This window comes from Nyctibius grandis, chromosome 1, assembly GCF_013368605.1.
Source record: "Nyctibius grandis isolate bNycGra1 chromosome 1, bNycGra1.pri, whole genome shotgun sequence".
Lineage (NCBI taxonomy): Eukaryota > Metazoa > Chordata > Aves > Nyctibiiformes > Nyctibiidae > Nyctibius > Nyctibius grandis.
In genome coordinates, this window is record NC_090658.1 from 42,175,216 (window position 1) to 42,200,488 (window position 25,273).

Here is a 25,273-nt window from a genome sequence, read left to right on the forward strand (position 1 = left end):
ACTGAATAAGAGACCAGGGACTGATACTGAACAGCGATTCACTGAAAATACAAGAGCACATATAAACCTGACTGTTACATGTTATGGTTTTGTTGATTAAAGTGAATTGAATTCATCCTCTGTGTATCCAGTTCTGGACTTCTCATTACAAGAGAGGCATGCACACACTGGAGAGAGTCCAAGAGGGCCATGAAGATGATTAAGGGTCTGGAGCATCTCTCCTATGAGAAAAGATGCTGTTCAGTCTGGAGAAGAGAAGGCTCAGGGGGAATCTCATCAATATATATGTAGAAATACCTGGTGAGAGGATGTAAAGACGACAGCGCCAGGCTCTTTTCAGTGGTGCCCGTTGACAGGACCAGAGGCAATGGGTACAAACAAACACAGGAGGTTCCCTCTGAACATTGGGAAACACTTTTTTACTGTGAGGGTGACCAAGCACTGGCACAGGTTGCCCAGAGAGGTTGTAGAGTCTCCCTCCTTGGAGATACTCAAAAAGTGTCTGGACCTGGTCCTGGGCAACTGGCTCTAGGTGTCTGTGCTTAAGCATGGGGGTTGGATCAGATGACCTCCAGAGGTCCCTTCTGGCCTCAAATGTTCTGTAATTCTGTGATCCTTTGTTATTTTCCCAGTAATGAGAAACTTCTAAGGAAATCTCTATCCTTTACTGTAGTTCTGATAAAGCTAGTGAGAAAGATATCATGCAGTTGGAATCAACTATTGTAACATCATGTAATCTGAAATTGTTCTGAAGAGGAAAAGCAGGCTACACCATCAAGGTAAAAATGATAACTGTTTTCAGCTTCAAAACAAGTGAGTGAACACTGCAGTAGCTACCTGCTAATGCTGGTGTAAGTAGTGGAACTGCAGCTGCAAATGGGACATGTGATAGGCATTTGTTAAGGAGAGTAAAGGGTTTTTTTTGGTTGCATCATTATATTACATAGAAAAAGACAGCACTTTCATGATGGCAGGACCTTGACTGGGAGTCAAGTGATTATCTGCAGGAGATAAGGTGTATCTGAACAAGAAAACTAAACTGCTGAAAAGAAATTATTTAATTTTTTAAATTTATCTTTCTTTTCTTCCTTCAAACAGTGGAAGCTTTACATCTGGGAACACTGATGGCAGCACATGGCTATTTCTTTCCAATCTCAGACCATGTTCTAACACTAAAGGATGATGGCACCTTTTATCGATTCCAGGTAAGTGTTTTCAATATGTTCTCGACTTGCGCAAATGGAGGCTCATATTAAAGGCCTTACACAAAGGTTCATAGCAAATTTTAACCATACTTTGTCTCTTATGTAACTTAATAAATGGTGGAAATTCCCCTTAAAGTAAAAAATGCTAGAAGGATTTTATTTAGAAATTAAGTGAGTAAAGTGTTAAGATGATAGTGACCATTTTGATCCTTGGAAAAAGTGGGTAATGCTAAGTGTGGAAGTATCTCTCATGAAATAAATTAATGTGGTATTTTGGAAATATAGTAAAGGAAATGATATTATCTTATTGACTCTTATTCCTAACATAGTCTTAATTTGGAAAGGGGGAGGTATTTAAGTTATTAAGCCTGTAGCAGAAATCTGATAAAAAATGGAGAGTAATGTTTATATTCTTTCTTATGTGAGGATTTCCTTATTGGTGACTGGAGTAGTGTTGAAGTAGTGTTGAAGTAGCGTGTATTCTTCAGACAAGTGCAGACACATTTCTACATTGATCTGTCAGTCCTATTGCATGCAACAAACGTGCAGATGCTTCAGAACAAGCTGGAAGGATGTATATGTATACCTATACCTACACGTATATTATTTGAATACCTACATAGTTATATTTTATTATATTAGATTTCAAACTAAGGGCTTGGGGAGCAGGAGTGTTGCTTTTCTAATAATGAATAGCAAGCTAGAAGTTTGCAGAGGAATACCACCTATGACTTGAAACAAATATGATCGCACAGTATCTGCTTATGTATTCTAGAGAAGGAATTAACTTTGCTTGCCATATGCCACCTTTGACAATGGTGGTTGTGTTCTGTATTGCTCTTCCTATTAGGGGATCTTCCTGGTAGGCATCACCAACAGCTGCTCCAAGATCTTCCCTAGATATTTGTTGCTTTGAAATGATATGATGATTATCACTATGAAACTGATTATATGAATACCATAATTTGGTAATCCTGCTCTGTTAGTTCCAACTGTGTTAAATACAGAAAAATAATATCTGGTAGAACAATATCTATTGTCTTCAAGATATTTAAGTCTAAAATTTTTCTTAAACATTTTTTAAATGAGAAGCCATCAAGAATAAAATAAAACTGAGAGTGTGGTCTTTAAAATGTAGAAGAAAATTGTGATACATTGGAGACCAATCATACTCTCAAACATTGTATTAGATTAATTGCTGTACAACACTTTCATCAATATTTTGGCTTGAGTTCTGTAGACCGACATAAGGGAAGAGAAAGGTTCATAGTATTTGGTCTAAAACAAAATCTTAGAGTGAATATGTAAAGCACAGTCTGGCAAGAAAGAGAATTATTATTGCATACATGCATACAGTATTATCATATTCTCATATGTAGATCCTGTGGGTCATACAGTGCAAAAAACCTGTCCTTCAGCAGGACAGTAAGTTATGTGTGTGTATGGGTAATACAAAGAGCAGTCACTCCAAGCCTCCCCCCCCCAGATCTACGGTTACCTTTGATCCTGGAGAGGGGATTTGAAGGAAAAGGTTTCCTTCTCGTGATGCTTCATCCTCCTCAGTGTTCAGTACAAAGAAGAGAAGGATGGCATATGGGTGAAGGGGCTTACTGCTGAGGGAGAGGCACTGATGTGGTTTTGAGGTAAATGAAAACTGGAAAAAAATCATTGGGTGGTTGAGGCTCCAGTTCTTGGCTTGTCTCTGCATAAGCAGTGGCCAGAAGGACAAAATATCTGAGGACTTCATTTTGCAGAGAACAGGACTCATTTATAGGAGTGCTGGTCATTTAATTCTGCACAGCTGCTGGCTTGCTGGTATCTCCAACATGGGAAATGAGCACCTTTGCTAGCATGGTAATTCGACTGAAGGAAAGTATAGATTAGAATTAGCTGCACTGTGAACAACTGAGAGTACTGCAGCTGCCTTGCCATGGGCTTTCCTCAGAGAGGTCTACAGCCTACATGTTTGGACATGAAGCTTCAGTGAGGGTTAGACTGTGAAATGGTATCAATTGATTTACATAAGTTAAGAATTTGGCACCTACTTGACACATGCATGTGAAAAGATAATTTCCTCAAGTGTTGCGCAGTACATATCTGCAGTATTTTAGTTGTTTGCTGCTCTGTGGTACCTTTTGCATTGCTATTCCTATGCTGACAATGTTAAAACAATGCAATTTTAGCTGTTAATATATAGCATGAGAAAAAATTCATAGTGGTGTCATACTGTTGTCTGGAGTTGTACCAGCAAAGTTTATGTCATTACAATTCCATATTCCCCACCGAAATAAGGCTAATATAAAATCTGTTACTGAAGCTGTTAAATTGGAAGATGAAGACAACATACTTGATGGGGAGGAGAATTTGGCTGTGAATGTGTGAATTTTGCACCAGCATAGTTGTTCAGGTGCTTTGGAAGTGGGACCCCCTGAGTACTGGACAGGATTCACAAATTTCTGGATATTTTAATAGAAAGAAAAAATGCGCACCTGCCAGCACTGGAAAGTTCAGAAGCCATCCCTGCAGAGAAATCTCTGTCTGCAATACAAAGACCTGACCTACAAAAAACAGGCGAGCTACAATAATGTTCTCCATACACTTCATTTTCTGTTTTCCGAAGGGTGACGTGTTCCCTTCTGACAGTAAAATTACTTCTAGTTTGTTTTAAACAAGTTTCTGTTGTATAGAAATAACTAAAAGCAGTGGAGCTTGTGCTTCGTTTGCTCAAAAGCCCTTTTACAGGCAAAATTATACTTTTTCAGTTATTACTCTTGCCATCAGGAGGGCTGTAAAATCGTAGTTGTATCTGCTTTTTTAAATAACGTAGCCTTAGAAATAAAGAAATTAGAAATTCTGGATCATTCTTTGACCTACTCAGGTGTACTTAGTTTCTGTGATAACAATTTAATTCAAAGGGGATGGATCTAAATATTAATTGCCTTACTCAGAGAGAAGTAATTTCTTATTAGTCTTAACAAGGCAAAGCAGAAAATTCAGGGATAATGATACTTTCTGAACCATCCTGGTAATTTAAGCTTGGAACCGAAGAAGGAGCTGAATACCTGCTAACCACCCTCCACTACCTGAGAGCAAATATGTATTAGGGTCCCAAATAAGAAAAGTAAGGTGCACCTTAGGAAGCAGATCTTTCAGAGACCAGGCATTACTCACTGAGACCTTTCGTCTGTGTCCACGTAAGTGATAATATCCATCCTGGAGAGGAATGCCTGACTTACCCTCTCAGCTGCTAAACTTCTGTAGTAGTCTCTCAGGGAAAGATATGTTGATTTCTTCTACAAATTGCATGTCCATACTAAGTGTCTCAATATACATGGTGAAAAAGAATGTTTCCTAATGCCTAATACAAACTCCTAGGATACTTGAGGCTTGTGATAATCACACTCCCATTTTTTTATGAGATTAATTTGTGATTTAACATAAATTAATTTTCAGAGGCAAAGTTTAGGTTCTGCTGTTGCTTTGTATCTTTTAAGCTGGAAGGCATAAATAGCTGAGAAAAAGTGTGAAAATGGGAACAGTTTCTTGTGAAAGCATGAGTCTGGTGAAAATAGCAGCAAAACACATGAATTTTGGCAAGATGAAGATTTCAACTGTGATATCTTCGCCTGTTCTACCGCTGGGAACACTTTCTTGACAAAAGCATTCAACCTCTCTGGCCTTGTTTTCCCATGCCTGAAGTGGGAATAAAAATATACAGCAATCACTGTAGGGATCTTTGAATATCTTTGCTGCGAAATAGTTCATAGCTTGAAGTGTTGTGGATCCTTGTGTCTCAGGTGGAATTATGTAGGTCCCGCACCTCTTTGAGTCATCCCTGCTCGGCTAGTTACCTCTTGGCTCAGTCCTGGGCTAAATAGTGAGGCTGTGGTTGAACATCACAGCTCTCCAGCCACTGTCCACAGCCTTGCTGGATCATCTACTGTGCCTTGGGGGAAGGATTTTATTAGAAGCCAGATTTTAGCAATAAAAAAGAGGCAGGTTATGTTATCTAGTGTTTGGCAGATTTATTTTGGAAATTGCAGGTGCAAGGACTAATTCACTCTCAGCTCAGCCTCAGCATGTACAGGTTCAGTTTAGGTTTCACAGAGGGAAAAACCATTTCAAACCCATGTGTCTTTCTGACTGCCCTATTGGCATCCTTTTTTTCTTTTTTAACTCCCTGCTCAGACACACTCCACCCCCCCACACCCCACCCCCGCCGGCTTTTCATGCTCATCCCCTTTCCAGATTAGAAAAGAGGAGTCACAGAGCCAAAATCTTTATTGTTTCCAACTTCCTCAACCTCTTTTTCAATAATTCTGATCTAACTGTGGAGCACTACTCGCTGGCATCCTTCCTCTATGGGCTTGACAGTGCTAGACCAGCGATCTTACCCTTTTCCTTTACCAGGAGATCATTTGAGTCAACGGCAGTGAATGTAAAACTGAATGCCCGTGAATTCTGCCACCCATCATGCAAGGCATTTGAGATTGTGTATAACTATTTTTTAGCAACAGCTTGATGTCTGCTGTTTATAAAGACTCCCTGGTGCCTGTGAGAAGAATAGCAGTAATATGAAAAGGAAGGTTTATAAGTTATTTGAATATTCCTCACCCATCCCAGTAATTAGATTTTAAAAGATTTCATGGAATGGAGCGGCTTCAGAAACAGCAATTCTTTTCTTATTGCTATCAACAAGGGGTAGCTGAAAGACGCTTAATGATTTCCCTCTTCACTAATACAGTTTAATGCATAGAAATTAATCATGTTTTATCAAAGCTGATGAGCAACACCGATTTTTACAAGTGGCTGTTTCATTAGCTCAGATATCATTATTGATTAATTTTATGGTAGGGCCAAAGCAGATCTATTTGTTTTATCACAGGGTTGCTCATGATGCATAGCAGCCGCTGCTGCCAATTTTTTTAGTGTGGAATATGTGCTATATTACAGGGTTTCGTTTCATGTAACTTTGTTAACAGGAGGATTATGGATTTCTGTGGTTAGGCTTACCTAATGATATTACTCTATAATGAGAGAGAAACTGTGTATGTTTGTATGTGCAAACCAGTTTTCCGTCAATGGCATAAAGATCCTTATAACAGCCTGTTTAGTTCTGAATGTGTAAATGGCTATACGATCACATGTGCAGTGCTAGGTAAGCCTTGTTTCTCTAGCTGCTGACTTGTACTGGCTGCTTATTCAAATTACAGATACAATTAAACAAAGTACCTTTAAAGTGTACTGATAAAAACTGGGAGCATTATTTCTGCCTGAGCTGATAAACAGTACTTGACTTTCCCCAAACCGTTCTACGACCCACCTTCCTTCTGGCTATAAGTGGGATGTCATGGCAAAAAGATAAATGTTCCCTGTTTAATGCTTATTCATGACAAACCACATTTCCTTCTGAGGAAAAGCAAAATTCTTAAGTATGATCATTCCTTCAGGTTTTCTATATTTCACAAAAAAACCTTGATATTTCATAATCTTCTCTTTGAAAGTGGTGGTGCTGAGTTACAACATGTTATACCATGTCCATAACTCTACTGGGCAAAGTCTTCACTTACGCAGGGTTTCTAGATCATGAAACAAGGCACATAGGTTGTATAATGTTTGTGCTACAGGTTTACGTGATATTTTAAGGGATATTATAATTCTTCTACGGTGCACTCGGGATATGTGAGTTGTAAGAAATAGTTAAACCAAGCTTTGTTTGCATAGTCCTGGTATAGAGAAGGTCATTTACATGGGCAGAGCCTCCTTGAATTGCTATGGGAGTTTTTTAATAGATCAGATGAGGGTAGGCAGCTTTCTCCTTTGCACACACTTCCAATTCTTTACCTCATTCCCTGAGGCCAGGGATTTTCTTATCGGACTCTTTTTACTTCCTATTTTTTCCTCGTTGAACAAGGCAAATCTTCTTCCCTCAGTCTTCATGGATAACCTGTCCAGCAGATTCTTTGAAGGGACCATTAAATATCTGGACTGTAAAATTGCGTGGAGGCTTTTGGAACAGAAGTGGAAAGATGTAAACTCAGCACATACATTATAGTCACGTGTTATGTGATTAAACTATTTGAAGTCCGTAACATCTAACGGACAAAGTAAACTTCAGACTCCATTTGTAGGAAAGTCAGATTTTTGGAGTCAAAAGTTCCAGGGATTTCTATCTGGGACTGTGTGCAAGCTCAGTGTTACCTGCTGTGGGGGATGCACTCAGAACATGCCCTGAAGAATAGAGGCAGGCAAGGGGCTGTGCACTCAAGGGCCAGCCTGAACAGGGGGCCTTCATACGCGTTTCCTCAAAAGCTTAGTGTATCATTCTCATAACTGAATTGTACTATCGTGGGAGTCTTGCGATGAGGTTTCTCCCTGGGTCTTTTCTCAGCCAGGAGTGACATTGTTTGAGATTTACTTTTACAATTTAACAAGGAATATTCCAGTTTATCCAGTGTGCATGACACACGGCGAGGTATGTTAAGACCAGAATTTTATGACTGTTAATACCAGACAGTTGGGAAAGAAAATGTGGAATACACCGTTGGGAAAACATCAGTCATTTTAACTACACACGTTTATTGTTGATCGATTTTTTTCCATGCAATCACAGCATTGCAAAAATCCTTTAATCAGAAACTGATTTTTTAAAAATCATGTTTCCTTTTCAGTGTCTACATTTTTTTAAAGATTTTTCAGACTGACTTTCTGTTTAAGTCTTAATCTTGTCCCTTACCCCTATTTTTTGTGCCTGGTTTTGGGAGAATTTTCCTTGTCTCTGCACCCACCAAAGTCATTTCCTTCTTTGAAAGTGAATAATAGTTATCTACTCTTTGAGTACAACTTTATCAGCAGCTGCAGCTGCTTTTGAGCACATATCTTATGGTGATACCATAATTCTTTACTTGCTGGTAAGAAAAGTCATTGTAGGACTTTGCCTTGGTCAAAATATATAACATCTACTGTTTATTTCTCATCTAGTAGGGGCTTTACACTGTCAGTGATCTAATATGATTTTGAAAAATCCAAATTTTAGTAACCTTTAGCTTTTAAGGATTCAGAAATGGATAGTATATTACAATTGTTCAATCTAGACACTAGGCGTGAAAAGATTAGAATACAGAAAATTTCAGCTTTTTCCCTTTACTGAAAAAGGTAGATCTTCCCCTTGCTGTAGTCTTCTGAGGCTCCTCTGTCTTACATGATTTTTTTTTAAATAACTGCCCATGTTTCAAGGGTTGCTTGAATGAATATTTTTTCCATGTATAACTTGCCCTTCAGGTAACTTGCAACCCCTTTTTTTTTTGTTTTCTACAAATAAACACATTTTACTCACATGAAAACACAATAATTCCTTAAGTGTTCTGTGCTGAATTTCATTAGGCCTCTAACCTGAAATGTCTGACCTCATATAAATATTTTTCTTCCTGTTTTTTTTTTCCTGTACTTTGCCCTGTAGTCTTATCTTCATGTCAAAATTAATTTTGGGCATGTTCGCAGAGACGATTGCAGGTGGACTTGAACTTTGTCCCCACTGGGAGCCAGCTGGCTGGAGGCCAGCTCGGGCTGCGTTGCAGTGCTTGAGCTGATGACCTGTGCTTCTCAGCAGGCCCCACTAAATGCACCCAAGCACCACGCAGGCAGGATCACGGCTTGCAGTTCAGAGGCAGCTTGTGCCTGCCCAGTTCAGAGCATCAGCAAGGAGAGCTCACACCTGCATGTCATTCCCTAGGCAGAAAGGCCTTTATCTGACCAGAGTCTTCCTCCTTCTGGAGACTCAAACAAGGAAGGCATTTAATAATTATCTGTACTTATCTGTACTAACTGTTATTTGAACTCCTTTCTCATATTGTAATGTTTGCCTTTTGCTAGCATTTCTTTTTGGCTTACCTTATAACACATTATTGAAACCTTTTATTAAGATTTATAATGTGCTTTGCTAATTAAAACTCATGTTCTGTTTTAACTTTTCTCCTTTTATCTCCAGGGGGATGGTGGCACAGGGAGGCTTAGACTCAGTAGCATACACGTTAATTTGTGCTTTTTCTATTATCTCTTTTTCATGTTTAGTTGATTGGAGGTTGCCAGTGTGGTTACACTGGCCTGTCACTACACTTTCTCTCTAAAGGTACTTGGACATTTAGTACAGTCTCTTTCAATAACTGCCATCTCCCGTCCGTCTCTTTGTCCCTCGGTTTACTTTCCCGAGAGACTTCCTCTGCCTGTCCTCTAAGCCTGCTGGCCTTCGTGCTGCTCTGCTCGTCATTGCAGAATATCAGTCTCATCCTGCAGTCACTTTCACTCCAAGTACTACACACCTACAAAGTCTTGGTCAGGTATTTTCTAATGGAACAAAATCTATTTTATCTGTTCGCTCAAAAGTTTCATTCAGCTTTGAAAAGGAAAAAGCGTCCTCTATACATTTTCACACTTCTCAGCATTGGTTTGAACTGAGTCCCTCTGTTAGAAGCAGATCCTGCCATGGGGACATACCTTTTCATCCTTCAGAAAAGCCTTGGCCACCTCTGCCTCCTAGTGAGCTAAAGTGACATTTCACAAGATTGAAGGTCCTGCCCCCTTTCCCATATTCTCTTCAGTGCCCACACTCCCTCCACCACCAATGTGCAAGTCCCAATAGAAGCTTAATATGTTATTCTAACTAAATACTGAAAACAGTGATATCAGATTTATCCTTGATTGATATAATCAATCTGAGAGCCTCTTAGAACTATTTCTCGCAGTATTCTTGCTGGCCGGGAGTAGCTTTTCATTTATGTATGAAACAACAGAGTCCTCCTCTTACATCATAGACATATAGTTGTGAATATATAGTATTTTCTCATAGCCTGATGTGAAATGAATGCCAAAAGCAGTTTTGGGATTTGCTCAAAACCTCATGGGATTGGCTCAAGATCAGAAGACTTAACTGCTACGCTCCCCCCAATAAAATCTCAGCCCCAGCCAGTTTCACCTCAGGAGCTGCCTGAGCAGATATGGTTTCTATGTATTTAGTAACCCTCACTGCATCCTTTTTCCAGAAGCTCAGCCTGAATCTGTAAACAGAGGTTAAACTTACTGTTAGCAGGAAGATATAGTTGTGCTTCTTCTTGGGCCTCTCCTGAGATACACTTCATGCCTCTAAGGAAGGACTGTTCTCCCTCCCCGGGTTTGAAAACTGTATATTTAAATGATGGTGACTTTATGCTTTATATGATTGACATTGCTAAATTACTTTTATAGCTTCTTGCTTCTCCAGGATTCGCTGAGTGCTGCCATCCGTTGTTTAGGGGTTCCTCTTCTTTCCATTTGTGCTTATAATGGTAACTTTGATTTCAGTGTCACTGTGAAGGAATAGTTGATAGGAGAATGACTTATTGCTACTCCGTTACAGAGCACAAAACAGCTTACAAGAAACACATCTCAGCCTTTGAAGTGAGCTTGTGATAGTTTCTTTTTTACCCTTTAACTCATTGCTGTTGCTTGATAAAGAGCAAGTTCTAAATCACTCCTATTAAAGTTAATGGGTCATTGTTACAACAGAGAATTTTAACAGTATATATTTCACCTGACAGTAGGTGTGAATGTGTCACCCTTCAGCCCTGTTCGTTTCCAGATTAACATTAAAACAATTTTGAGGGAAGTGGGCAGCAACAGAAGTTTCAATTTTTGCAGCTGGAAGGTCTTTGAGAAAGACCAGTAAGAAACAGGCAGTAAAGCAGAAGTTTTTCCTAAGGAAGCACCTGTGTTTTGAAATACCACTCAGACTAGTCCACATATTTAATGAGATTAATTCAACTGCTCAAATAATATATATTTCTCTGTATATATGTGTACGTATATATATATGAATGTGTTATGTATAAAATACTATAATCTTTCACATTTTATCAAAAAGTTACCATTTTAAAAATTAAGTTATTTGTATGAAAAATGCCTATGTGGTCTTATATTCTTTGTTATATTCTTTGGCAGAACTGAATTATTTTAACAATACATTTAGCACAGTTTTAATAAGCATAGTATTGAACTAGTTATTGATACTTTTATTGGCTTTCCATTAAAAAAATCACATTTTAAATCACAATTGGTAAACAGTTAGAAAAAAATAGACTTCAACAAATGAAAAGAACTTTGATAACTTTGTGAAAACAGGTAGTGTTTAGTGGCATTTTTAAACAAATAACTCCTAGGAAAGAGTATTGAATATTAATATATACTAATGAAAACTCTCCAAAATCAAGAACTGAATGTACCCCAAAGTATCTTCTGTCTTTTTACCTTCTAAAACTGATTATTCAGGACATGTGAGAGGTATGTTGCTAGGGAAGATGAAAAAGACAACCTCACTACCTAATCTTGTGATTTTTGTTCACTTAACTTTAAGAATAAAGAACACTTTGTTCTTCTTTTTCAATGCCATTCTGACACTAGTGCAGTAAACAAGCATACAAAAGTAATTTTCTGTTTTGATGCCTATTTCAAAATTGTCAAGTTAACAATACAACAAACAAGATCTACCAAAAATGTTAATTGACTCTGAAAACCAGTATCAATCCAAGGACTGTATAATGCTTGCATTGTCTAACTTGAGTTCCCTACTTTTTTGTTTTGTCTGTAGACACCCTATTTTTGGCCATCAAATTGTTGGGAGCCGGAAAACACAGACTATGGTCAGTGTAGAAATCTTTCCTATTTCTTTCGGGAATTATGTATTATATGAATGAACACATCATTGCAGTCTGTCTTGTTTAATCATCCCACTGTTAAAAACATAACTATATGTCATGTAATTCCTGTGCAAGAATTGCTGATAATGAAATGAATGTGTTATTACCTTTTGCAAAGTTTATTAAAAGTTTATTGAAGTCAGATTTGGAGTTAATCTGAGGAAAAAAAAAGCCTCAAAACTCATCAAAAACTACGGTGCCATTTACATCTTCTATTTGCTCCAGGAAGTGTGATTATTTACAGTTACAGAGTCTCAGTGAAGCAGAGGACACTTTATTGATGGTTGTGCAATAGTTATTCTCAGATTCAGACCCATAGATGTGCCCATTTTAGATCTCTTATTTCTGATACATACCATGTGGAAAATTATTTATTATGGAAACTAATATGGTTCTGATATGAACTATATTAGAAAATACATTGTTTATTTGCCTGTTTCTTGGGGTTTTATTCATAAATTATACATTGTAATTACTGATGTGTTCTTAGACAGAAAAACTTGAAGGTAATAGGTAGTAAAGTATTACAAAAACAACTCATAAAAATTATGACCAAAATTAGGTGCTTCTGTACACCAAATAGTGACCTAATTTTTAAAGAAAATGGATTGTCTATGAGCAGTCCCCTGTTCATTATAAAGCAGAGTGTGAGTACTCAGCTCATCTGAAGACCAGGTCACTTATTTAGGTAACTAAGCATGTACATGATAGCTTACCTTTTCAAAAACTTAAACTTTGAAAGTCTCTGTTTACAGCTTTTTCGAAATTTAGATTCCTGTTCACTTCTAATATGGATTCAATCTCAGCCCTTGGGAGCTGAAGACCACAGGGATGGATGGTTCCAATAGACACTTCCTTCCTTTCTGCAGTGAACACAGTTTAATTTCGAATACATTGCTAAATAAAACAATTTCAAGCCGAGACTCTCAGCAGAGCTGAGGGCCTTCAAGGTAGAGTTTGAAAACGGTGACAGTTTCTTCATCCTATAGAAGGAGAAAAATGTTCATCTTTCTTTAAAATACTGAGATTTGAAGATGTCCAGCAAATGGCTATTGAAAGCTACAAAGGAGTAGTAACTCGTACCACACTTGAGTGATTAGCCACTTCATATGAGGAAATTAGTCGCTGAAGGAGAAATACTTGATTTACCACTTATTAAAGTGTTTTTTCCTTTCCTTGAAAATGTTATTTGCTTTTCTCAGAGGGACAATTTAGTATAGTCTCGTAAGATGTTAAAGATCAGAAAGTAATTTACTATGGTTTTAAGAAACATTGAGTTGTTCAGCTGTAATGTGTATTGGATTACCGGGGGGATTTTAATAAATAAATATATGCTTAACAGGACTGAACTTGAGATCAGGCTGAGGAAGTTTCTATTAATAACCTTTAATCTAAATTAGGAGACTCTAACTTTCTAGTCAAAGCTGATCACTGGATTGGGCAATGAATTACTTACCTTAGTCAGTAAATAGAAATCTTATGTAATCAGTCCAGTTTTTGCATATCAGAAATACAGAATTAAACTTGGGATCAGTTTCTTCATGTGGGGAAGTGCCTTTGTTGAACAGTAAACATACTCGTTTGAGAGCTTTTGAGATTTAAATATAAGACTTGTAAAATATGTTCCAGTTGGTGAATTTAAGCTTTTCTGTTGCAAAGGGGAGAAGAAAGGGAAAGCCCCAACCCTGCCATCTCATTGCTCCTTCCAAGTCATGAGTCAAAGGTGCAAGCCTGTAAGAAACTTGCCCACAGCTCCCCCATGCAACAGGGTCAGAGCATAACACTAGATCTACCTAAGGCGGCCGAGTGTCTCCAGAATTGGCTAATGCTAGAGCAGTCACAGGAAAATAATTTTTTAAGACAACTTTTCCATAGTGTTCTTATTAGATTAGCATCTTCCCAGTCCCAGAAATTAGTGTTTGCCTTGTGGCCTGAGGATTTTTTCCTGATACTTTTCTATTAATATAAAGAGAAGGCAGATAAGAGAACTGAATACAGCTGCTTGCAAAAAGGATCACAGAACTGTTGTAAACAATGATCATCAGAGGAATACAGAAAAATCAAACAGATAATATTCAAGAATCAAAAATAAATCTAAAGTAGGATTGAAACAATTTGAGGATATTAAAGGATAAATTCCACCTCAAATATACTCCAAAGAGGCTCTGCAGATTTTCACAGTAATTCTGTTACTTCCTAGAAAATATAATAAATAGAATTTATGTTATTACAGATATGCAAATGCATTTTGTACTTGTCATGTATCATGATGCTGTGCAGTGCTTCCATTTTCATGGACTTGTCCTGAACAAGCTTGAAACTGCACCTCCTAAAACTAATGACTGTGGCAGGCATTAGGAGTCTCTCAAGGCCACCAAGAAGCAGGCTTCCGCTGTAATCTTCCTTTATCAAAGTTATTAACAAAGCAAACCACTTTCTTTGATGTTGACCTAATTTTACAAGTCTTTGAAAACACACTACAATTTTATTTTAATTTAAAAATTACTCCCAACCATATAACATTACTCACCCATGGCTGGGCTACTGTCCAGAATGTAGCATACTGGCAGGAAAACAATTGATCTTAAACTAGAAATTAAATGAGATTGAGATACTGCATGTGTTAGTTTATTACCAGAGCTAACTCAGAAGGAAATAATGTTTACATCTTTGTATAATATGTTAATATCTTCTCTAAAATACCATTTCTTGTTCCGCGTGAGCTTGTAATATCAAACATTTTCATTAAAACAGATTTATCTGAAGAAAATGTGAAGAAAAAAAGACATGAAAACAGAATCTTCCAAAATGTCAAGAAACTGCAGACCTGTTCTCATAATAAAGCTATAGTGCAGTGCTATGTCTTGGTGGCAAAAAGTGGGCTTGGATTAATTTATTGTATGTCAAAGTGGAATTGTGTAGCCTTTGGTTTTGATTGTAGCTATCAAAATGTTGACCGTCTGATCATTCTGATGTTACTAAGTGTTAATTTTCCTGAAAATCATGCTATAAGAGACCTCAGGAGAGATGCCTCAAATTGCAAATAATTTTTTCAAAGACAGGTTCTTAGGTTCTGTCTGTTGAAGATACCTGTGTTAATGTCATGTCTTGCAGTCCACCCATGCAGGACACGTTGTTCTGTGCAGTATCCCATTGGTTTCAGTGGGATTTTATTAACGAAAAGAGGTATGAACATTAATAATAATAATAATAATTTTTTTAAGTCCAGTTTAGTTCAAATCACTTTACATTTCCTATGAGTTAAGTCATGTTCCTGAATTATGATTTGGTTTTGTGACAAATAGAATCGGATCTCAGTTCAGAAAACTGGCTCTGGAAATGAACACAGCTGGTGGCTGAGCTTGCGACCTACGTGTAATCATCTTCTCTTTTCTTACAGATGTAAATTTTGTAACTGACAGAATTTTTTTCTGTCAGGTTAAAAACGGTTCGTGTCATTAAGAGTTAATTAAATATGGAGACTTGTTAAGTCCATTGCATCTCAGAAATGGGAAATACAATGCCATATATGAAATTATTCCATATGCATTTGGCCTCAGTTCTCATGGGACCCCTCAGGCTCCTTTGGTGGATTAGTGACTCACAGCTCTTGCAAATTTGAGGAATTCAGGTCCTTACTGTTCTCTTATTTGAAAGAGATAAATAAGAAATATGAAAGGTTAGGGGAAAATTCTTAAATTCTGCTGCTGTGAAGAAGGATGAATTTTGAAAATGTACATATTTTCAGTAGCTTCCAGGTAAAGTCTAGTGCTGTAAAGGCAATCTTGTAGGAAATTAGAGCAGAAAAAAAAACCACCTTAATTAATTACTCCCTTTAAAAGTGTAAGCTCCCTGTGTGGAAGAGTGCTGCCTGTAGACTTCTGTGGCGGTTCTTTAAATATTCATGACTCTGTTATCCAGTCTGAGTTACAGTAAAATAAAGAATTTTCACTTTTGCTATGTGAAAGTTGTCTCACAGCTGTTGTTCTCCAGCATTTTTATGAAAGTAAAAGTATGTCCTTTTTCAGTTTTCTTGATAATCATCTAACAAGCCTGTCCGTACAAAACTTCCTTCCCAATGATACCATCTTATCACTTAAGAGTAAACTGACAGAGACCTCTCTGTGTTCAGCCTCTGCTGCTCCGTTCTGAACACCAGCCATTGCACCTGGCTCATCCGCCTCTCCTCTGCCAAACTTGCAGTCATGCTAAAGAGTACATAGTGCACAAAAAGTAATTGCAATCATATATCATGTTTTTCACATACTGAAAATTTTCATATCATTTTCTCTCTAGAGCTTGTTGCCTACTTATTTTACATGCCTAGCTTCAAATCCCCCTATGCAAATTTGATTAGTTCAGGAATTTTCTCTCTCATTCGTCTTACTGCACTCTTTTCTGTGGAGTAACTGGGTAGAAGGAGAACTGTACAGAGGATGCATTATATACTTTCTTTGCCCAAATGCTCAGACAGGATTCCCTTGGCAACAGCTTATTAGTAAGCGATTTGTGTTTGAGAAATATTAAGCCCTATTGCTTACCTGAACTCTGCTGGAAAACTGCATGTGCTCAGCATCTCTGGAAATCAATCCATAAATATGAGTCAGTAGCTTGGGGCAAAACTGGTGGCAGAGTAGCATTTTCTTCAACATATTTATTTGTTAAAATTTATGCCAAAAGAATGAGAATAAATTTACCAATATGGTATAAATATTCTGAAGAGCTCTGTAGTTCTATAATCTTGAATCTTGATGCCCAATTCACATTTTTTCAACAGCTAGTGCCAGCCAGAGTACATTAGCAATGACTCCTGCAAGCAATGTTCTTAGGTCCTTAATAGAGATCCCTCCTTTAAGGACCTGTCTCAAAGTGTCTCAAATTTTGCTGGATTTCTAGGTGTAGCAAGAAACAGACTTTCCACCAGATTCAAGTTGTTAAAACTGGGTTGTGGCTCCTTAAGTGAGTGACTTTGCTTTGAGAAACTACATATACCAAATGTATTGACTAAGATCTTGGTGGCAGAACCAAGTGAGGAGTACAGTCTATCGAGGAGAATAGTTCCTCAAGAAATTGTGGCTGAGGCGAGTGCTTGCTGTGCATAAAATTTAATCTGGGCAGAACCGAATCAAATGAGCTTTAGGAAAGAGACTTACATTAGCAGAAAGATGGAAGAGGTGACCTACAAGATTTTTTTTCACTCTGAATTCTCATCCCATTATATTTCTCTGTGGAGCTACATAATTCACTCATTAGGAGCTATCTTTGTCATATAAATGATGAAAAGAAAGTCTCACTTCAGTAAGCATGTCCTGAATTTTGTTCTGATCCTTGCTAATTCTGACATTGACAAACCACGGCAGTGAGGGCTCTGTAAGCAGGAGGCGTTTCCTGAAAATGCTTTCCAATCAGCTTACCACTTCAGAGTTTTGTACTTACCTGAATTTTTCTTTCCATGAGTGTGTAACTTATTTCAATAATATACGGAACATGGAAAATATGTTTGGCCAATGCATTTGTATGCATGTATATGAAAAGGTAACTGACCCAAGTACATGTTTTCTGCAGCATTATTTTAAAAACATTACTTTAGAAGCATTGATAATCTGCATCTAGGTCCCCTATAGAGATAAAATTTCTTATCAGAATAAGTTCTGAGATTTATAAACATAATTAATTATTTTCAGAATTGCTTTCAAATTACTGTGTTGAGTAAACTAAATAGGTTTTTCTGTTTCATTATCAATAGGGAAATTAGAACTTTCAGGCCATGAAGAGAGCAGGGACAACAAATGTTTTTTTCTGTAGTCATGCACTGTCTTGCCACTGATAGCCGTTTGCCAGGTGGGCAATGAGTAGTTGCCCTCTTTGTCAAGTAATGGCCACTTTCTGATGCCATCCCTGTAGCTGATTTTTGCAGTTCAGAAGAAAATACTCTCCATCTTCTGACATCCTCAGCCTTCCCTTGGACTGCACATGCCCTAAGTGGTTTCTATGCAAAATCAGTGTATTTGGATTTGTTGCACCTCCTCTTCTTAGAATCTTTTTAGTAAGTGCATTTGAGTCCCCCTCAAATCTGAGGACCTTAAGAGGAGGTAGAAAGTTTTTTTTTCGTTCCAAAACAGGGTGTTAAATTCTTGAATTCAAATTGAAAGCATTATGATAACATCAAGAAGTATTAAATACTTCAATGGATGCAATTTTAAATTAGATTTGATGATAAAATATTTTTTATTTGACCCCATAGTTTATGTAGCTTGGGTGACATCTCTTCTGTACCTCTTTTTGTCACCCTGCAGGTCTTTCCCAGGCCAATGTCATGTGGGGAATTTTCTGTGCTGAAGATGAATTTGCCTGTTCTAATTCTTGAGCTCTCTGGTAGTTTGAAATTTGATTTCTTTCTTGCCCTTGGTTTATGTAAGAAAGTCCTCTACCCTTCCAAATCTATAATCAAATTGCCTTCCTTAAATGTTACAGAAATAGTGTGATCAGAGAATAAAAAGTAGAGAAAGGGAGGAGTTTTTCAGAAGTTATGTTTTTGACCATTTGGCAATTTAGTGCACATAAGCTACCATGATCTTCCTTCTAACCTAATGTTATTAGCATTTACTAAAGAGTGTAGTTCTTTTGTAGACACAGGAGGCTGATTGATGACTTATTTGTCCACCTAAAAGTTGACAGGTTTTTTTTAAGACTAAGTGAAACTCAACTGTTGGAAAGAGCAAAAATTAATTTTTTATTGGGTAAAAGCAGAGGAAACCTAAAGATGGTATAAATAGCCCTAGAAATCCTGATGTTTAAATAAGATAGTTGATTTCATTTTCTCCATCCTGCAGTCATGTTCTGTGCCGATTGTCCTGTGATTCTCCATCTGACGTGGGCACTCACATGTGGAGAGACAACTTCTGTCTGCCCACAGGGCACTTTGAAACCCTTAGACCTTGCAGTACTTTCTCTTTTCTTTGCTGTTTAAATACTGACTAGGCATATACACACTGACTCTGAAACCAGAATTTTGACTCACAGAGAGCATAAATTTAATCTGGCATCAGTGGAGATAATGAGTGTTCACTGCAAGTTACTCCCACTATCTGGGGCTGAATCAAGCTGTAACACCACTGGCACTGGGACAATTATGTAAGGAGTTTAAGTTTGTGTACATGGTGGTGGATGTGTGGGTGGCATTATACGTGGTCTTCAGAGGCCTGGTTGTACTTCCATGGAATTTAGCTGAGGCTTTTTCTCTGCTGTGGTGAGAGGGAAGATTTAGCCCCTGCTTAGCAACAAGCTTAAATTCCTTACTTTAACTTTTGGGTGAAAGCTCTGGGGATTTTTTTTTGGTAAGTGTGTGTAATATAATGTGTACTCAGTCCAGTTTCTTGATTCTAGAATGAAACTTTATCACTATGATCTTATTTAAAGAAAAAATCTATAGAGGTTTCTTAGGAGCTTTCAAGTACAAGTGAACAGTCAAGAATAGGAAGCAAAGGTAGCTACGATGAAAATGGGTTATTTTGGGTGTGACAGTTTAAAAACTTGAAAGAGGGAAAACCCAGACACCCTCTTCATGCAACTCTCGCTAGAATACTTTGCAGTCTCACTTTAAGCTCTCACATTGACCATGTTTTGTAAATACCTGAACAGAATTTTCAAAAGCAAGTAGTCTGTATTTACTGCACAGCTACCAAAGTGTGTTTTAGTACTGGTTTGTGGTTCAAATACCCATTTATAAATGTCACTGACCATCTTTCATTATGAAAAGGTGCATTTTAATGTTGCCTTTAAAATTATTGGCAAATCTGTTTTCTCACGATGATCAGTCACTTCTAAAGCACAAGTTATAGCATCTAATTTATAATTCACTTTAGTGTAGGCAATTATGTTGATTGCAAAATCCATCAGAATACACTGGCTCTAAAAATAAGAGTGTATGTGGCAGTCCATATTTAGTAAATTGAGGTTATTAATCAGACCCTGTTCCTTGCATATCATTCATCCATATGTAAAGCATTTTTCAGCACCCTTGTCAGGGAGCAGCAAGAGCGGGCAGCTCCGGAAGGGAAGGTAAGCAAGAACTGAGGGTGGCAACAGTGCAGGCAGGAGCAATGTCCTCACTGACAAAGTCTCAAGTGACCAGGAAGGTCCAAGGTCAAGCCAGGACAGCACTGGTAAGTTACGGGACTGGTTAGAGGCTTATCTACAACGTAGCTCAAGCAGAGGCCTGGGGAAGTAGCTGGGTTTAAGCACAGCCCTTGGGCACAGGGAGCCTCAGTGGAGACCCTGGATGGGCTGCTCAGGGCAATTACCACACTTGAATTGGTGTACTGAGAGCCCTGACCAGGACCCTGGGGGGTAGATAAATAGAGAAATAAATAGAGAAATTGAGTAGCTTTCAGTTGGAGAATCTTTCTGCAGATTGGACTTCAGTATGAAGCTGTAAAAACACTGACAACTCATACAAACAATGGGATTAGAAAAGCAGACACTGTCATTCTCTGAAATGCTGGGGGCTCATGACTCTGCTTTGAGAGGGAAACAGGCATGCGACTGACTGACATAGTGCCCAGATGCCCGAGGTCAGGCTAGTGGACACGTGCAGCTACTTCACACATGTTTTGGTGCAGAAAAGGAGTGGTGTCTGTGAAAGATAGGAGCATCCGTATTTCAGATCTCATTGCTCTGAAAGTTGGAAGAACAAAACCTCATTTCTCTGTGTCTTCAAATGCTCTGGCTGAAAATGAGTGATTTTCACATTCTTCTTACTTTCCAATGTGCTAGTGAATTTTGTTACAGGCAAGCCAAAGAATACGATAATGAGAGTGTGAATTGGAGAACTCAAATTCCTGAGCTGCTGCCAGCTTCTCGTGATGACTACAAGTAGCTTTTAGATAGATCTCCAAACATGCACTTCCATAATAAGGATGTAATTGTTAGTACACAGCAATGGCAGTAAATTGAATCAAAGAGTAGGAATGTTCTTCAGCACTGTTTTCTTCTACACTAGTGGACATGTCGTATTTCCCAGATAACTACATTTTTATTGGGCATATTCTGCCTTCTCCACACTGCCACATAGAAACATTTCTAACATAAAGAATCCAAGCCACAGGTATTGTAATCCTTAGGCTTCTGAAGGGGAGGGGATCTGGATAGTCCAGAGAAAAATGTCTGAGAGATGAACATGATTTTTTGAGTCTTGGTTAAGATATGCTCACAATGAAACAACCCCATTCTTATATTTGCTATGGAGCTGGAGCAACAAGGGTCTTTAAAAGAACCCTGCAGGGAAGATACTGCAGTACAGTCACACAGTGAAGAAAAGGGTTTTCTTAGATACAGTACTAGATTAATAGTGTGGCAAGCTGATTCCTCTCTCCTACTCCTGGTGACCTAATGGTTGTTTTGCCAGTGCTGAGAACTCTGTGATCTGAAGATGCCTTTTTGTTAAAACCTATCCTGACAGAAAGGTGGACAGTCAGCCACCTCTGCAGCAACAATTTTTGCTGGAGGTAGCAGGAGATGCTAATGCCAAAATATACCCACAATGGGACTCAAGGAAGTGCTAGGCTAAACAAAGGTGCCTATACAGGGACCATGAGTGTGATTTACAAGGGCTTAATCAAGTGCAGTAAACGGGGAGTTTGTTTTGTTTCTGTTCAGATGGTATTACACCTGCTGGACTAGACAAAATTTGACCCCTGGAATTCTCAGAACTTTCTACACATTTCTATTAAATATGTATTTTATTGCTAATATTTTCAAGAGGGTTAGTGATTTTTTTCTTGTTCAATGAAATAACTGATTTTGAAGGAAGAGAGAAGAAAATGCTTCACTGTAAAAGGAGCTAAATGACAAAGACCATCTCTCTCCTCAGTATTTTCTTACCACTGTCCTGATTGTGGGTGCAACGTAGGTGCAAAGGGTCCAGAATTCATCCCCTCATCTTTTTGTAACATTTCAGCATGTGTGCCAGTGCGCTAATGTAAGGCTATACTAATATTAAAATGCATGGAAACTGAGGCTATAGAAACTGTCTGCTGTACTTGGTGTGTGATGTGGATTTGTGTCTGTATTTGTAGATTTTGTAGACACAGAAATTGCTTTAGAACCAGAGGGGATATGGGAGTGTGGGGAATAGAGAAAGAGGCCATGGCTTCTTATGGGAGTGGAAAGTGAAAAAGTATGAAAGAAAATAGACTAGATAACACACAAAATGAGGAAAAATTAGATAAAAACTGCATTAAATACAACTTAATTTTACATCAAGTAACACCTATAACTGCAGCTGGAGTTATTAAAAGTGCTTGTCATCAGTTCCACTGAAATAGAATCCACTGGAGTAGGTTTGCATGCATTTACAGGTGACTTGTCAGAAGTAAATGTTCCCATGGAGTTGTAAAATATATAATTGATCTGACTACCTTAAAAATCAAAGCTAATTATAAGACGAGCACCTTCTTCTTCTTAGTGATTGCAAAAGTTAGGTTCTTATGTGAAGTTATTCCTCTTTGCTCCTGTAGTGGACAAGCTGTCAGTCAGGAATCAGGAACATTCCTAACCACAACCAATAAACAAGGGCTCTTTTTGCTGATCATAGAGACCACAGAGAAGTTAAGGTTTTCTTACCTACACTGATCAAAAGATTCCTCCACCTCACACACGAGAAGGTGCTCTGAAGTAAAGAAGTGGGTAAATATTGCACAATAAGGAATTGTGTTGCACTCATTGTCTTACTGGTGGGGCAAGCTGCATGATATTCAGAGTTGATGTGAAGTATTCATTGCTAAGTAAAGTCTATTGGAAATGTACTTCATTCAAGGGTAATGGAGTGCCTGAAGAATTCAGGATCAAGCAACGTGATGCAAACCACTGTGCTGTTTACGTAGCCTTAAGTTTCATGTTCATCCCTGCATCCTTTCAGTATTTAGCTGTCAATATAACATTTTATTAGTTAAGATTCTGCTCTGTCTGAATGAGGTAGAGGCAGAACAGCTCTGCTGAAGGATTCTGGATTTGGAAAATCAATGAAAATTTTTTTTCTCATTGTATCTAATACATGATACATTTTTTCATTTTTGGTCTCATTATTTTCTGTTTTAAATATTGATTATAGCAGACTATAGTGTATAAGATCTGAATTTTATCTGGAATTAATTTTTAGCTAAAATCTTAGGTTGAAATTTTGTGATTTCTAGATATAAAGTAAAAATAAATAAAACCATGTATACACGTTCTTAAAAACCTATTTGACTAATATAGCAGCAGCTCCTGATAAAACTCTTACGCATTATGAGTTATACACACACAGTTTAAAAAATGTTTTTGGCATTTTTTCTTTAATGTGCTAGTTCCCTGGCCATTAAACAACCTCACCCCAAGTATCTCCTGCATTTTGTATATGATATCTGTTGCATAAAGCAGATTTTATAATTATTTAATGAATCTCTGTATCTGACCCAGCAGGGGGATTGGACTAGATGATCTTTCGACATCCCTTCCAATCCCTAACATTCTGTGACCCACCATTTTAGTTACAATACAGGTAGCATTGATCCCGTATTTAAAACTTTTTAGAATAGAGGGAAAAATCAAAACAAAAAAGCTAGCAGTAAAATAGAGATGATGCCTCTAGATTTCTGGTCTGCTGTGTTTGTGAGATAGTAGCAAATTCTGTGTTATTTTATTCTGTTTCAGCCGTTTACCTCTGCAAGCGGACAATGCAAAACAAAGCAAGGCTAGAGCTAGCAGACTATGAAGCTGTAAGTAACTGGGGAAAAGTAAATTTCTCTGCTGGGCCTAATGAGCATGTGAAATAATGTTAAGCATGAGAACTATAGGCATGATGTGTGAAAATTTATTAGTTATCCACTTTTGCCAGCATGTAAGTCTGACAGTGCTCAGTAGTCATAAATGCTGTTTGAGAGACTGTAGTGAAGGCTAGCTGGGCAAAAGTTGAGATTTTGGTCCATCTCTAATCTTACTCTGCTCAGATCATCGTGCCAGGATCAGAAATAACAGTTTACAAATCCCAGATACACCACAAGTGTTTGAAAGCAATTGTACTCTACACGGTGTAAGGTTTGAATGAAGGATAACATTTTAAAAGCACTTGGTAGCTGTAGTAATATAAATCTCATTCTTAAAAGTGATGCTGATGCTTCAGCCCTTGTCCCATCAGTTAGATGAGAGGCAAAGAGGGTCAGACTAGAGACACTTCCCACTCCCTGAAAGCTGTGCTGTGCCCCAGGCAAGGTAAGATAATTGGGGCCAGGAAGAGCTGAAAAAAGAGTTTGATTAGCTGATGAGGATGGCACTCGCAAAGGAGAAAAAGGTCTTGAATTCCATCCATATCCCCCCAAAAGTTCCTGAATTTTTCATGAAAATGTCAACATAAAATTCATGAACAGCCCTGGCTCTGCACTGAAAGCTGTCCAGCTGTGCTACTGTGACATGATAGCAGGGTAGTCAGCCAGGCCTCTCAACATGCCAAATACTCCAGCCGCAGCACCATGCTGACACACTTTATTGCTTCTTCTGGCACAAGCTTGCTTTTCAGTGTACTGCACTGTGGGGTATGCATAATTTTATACTTCCATGCCTTAGAAAAGTCACCTCGGGTACACAATCCACGAGAGCCTTTACTGGTATTGACAAGATCTCTAGAAAGTCTCCTCTTCACTCTCTGTAGTCTTTATTTTCAATGTGTCACAGAGATACATTTGCAATGCATAGAAATACAGTGAAAGCAACACTCTTTGTTAGGAAGTTTAAGACAATTTTTCACTTAGTCGCAGTAAAAGCAGTGCACAAAGGTAACTGGGGTCTTTTTGGAAAAAACCTCAGCCTTCTCCATGTTAACAGACTGCATACTGCTGCCATTTAAGCTGGAGGGAGATTGGAAAAGCTCTGTTACAGACAGTGAAGCTGTTCCAGCATCACTGGAGGAAATAAGTTTGCTAAGATTTTACAAATCATCTTCTTGTTATTATTAGTCGGCTGTAGGATATATGCATTTCCTGTACAGTAGTGAAGAACTATAGTCTGCATTTTTTTAAAATGAGGATAGCTGTGGAGGTCTTGGAAGATTCCTATACTACCAAAATATTGATAGCTTCTTATTATTGTATTTTAAAAAAATTGATAGGCAGCCAATATTGTTCAATGCAAACCATTTGTATAGATGTCTGATGGGAATTGTCATGTACATCCAGTATGGAAAGTACTGCTGTTATCTTTCAGTATTAGGTACTTTCAAACCAAGAATGTTTCTGTGTGTATTACAAAGTCACTCAGCCAGCACTCACTACACAAAAATGCTTCAGAAATCCCAAGTTCTGCTGAAGG

The 25,273-nt window shown here is 38.0% G+C and overlaps 1 protein-coding gene across 7 annotated transcripts in view; it reads left to right on the plus strand.

Moving 5' to 3' along the window:
• RGS7 (regulator of G protein signaling 7) overlaps nucleotides 1-25,273 on the plus strand; it is a 266,477-nt gene that overhangs the window by 179,732 nt on the left and 61,472 nt on the right. For 5 of the 7 annotated variants that reach the window (XM_068418768.1, XM_068418846.1, XM_068418925.1 and 2 more), the window contains 3 exons: nucleotides 1,099-1,205; nucleotides 11,824-11,875; nucleotides 23,624-23,688. In XM_068418768.1, the coding sequence (XP_068274869.1) occupies nucleotides 1,099-1,205; nucleotides 11,824-11,875; nucleotides 23,624-23,688 (224 nt within the window). The remainder of the gene's footprint in view (nucleotides 1-1,098; nucleotides 1,206-11,823; nucleotides 11,876-23,623; nucleotides 23,689-25,273) is intronic. The other 2 variants (XM_068419146.1, XM_068419233.1) reach the window with 1 other exon arrangement.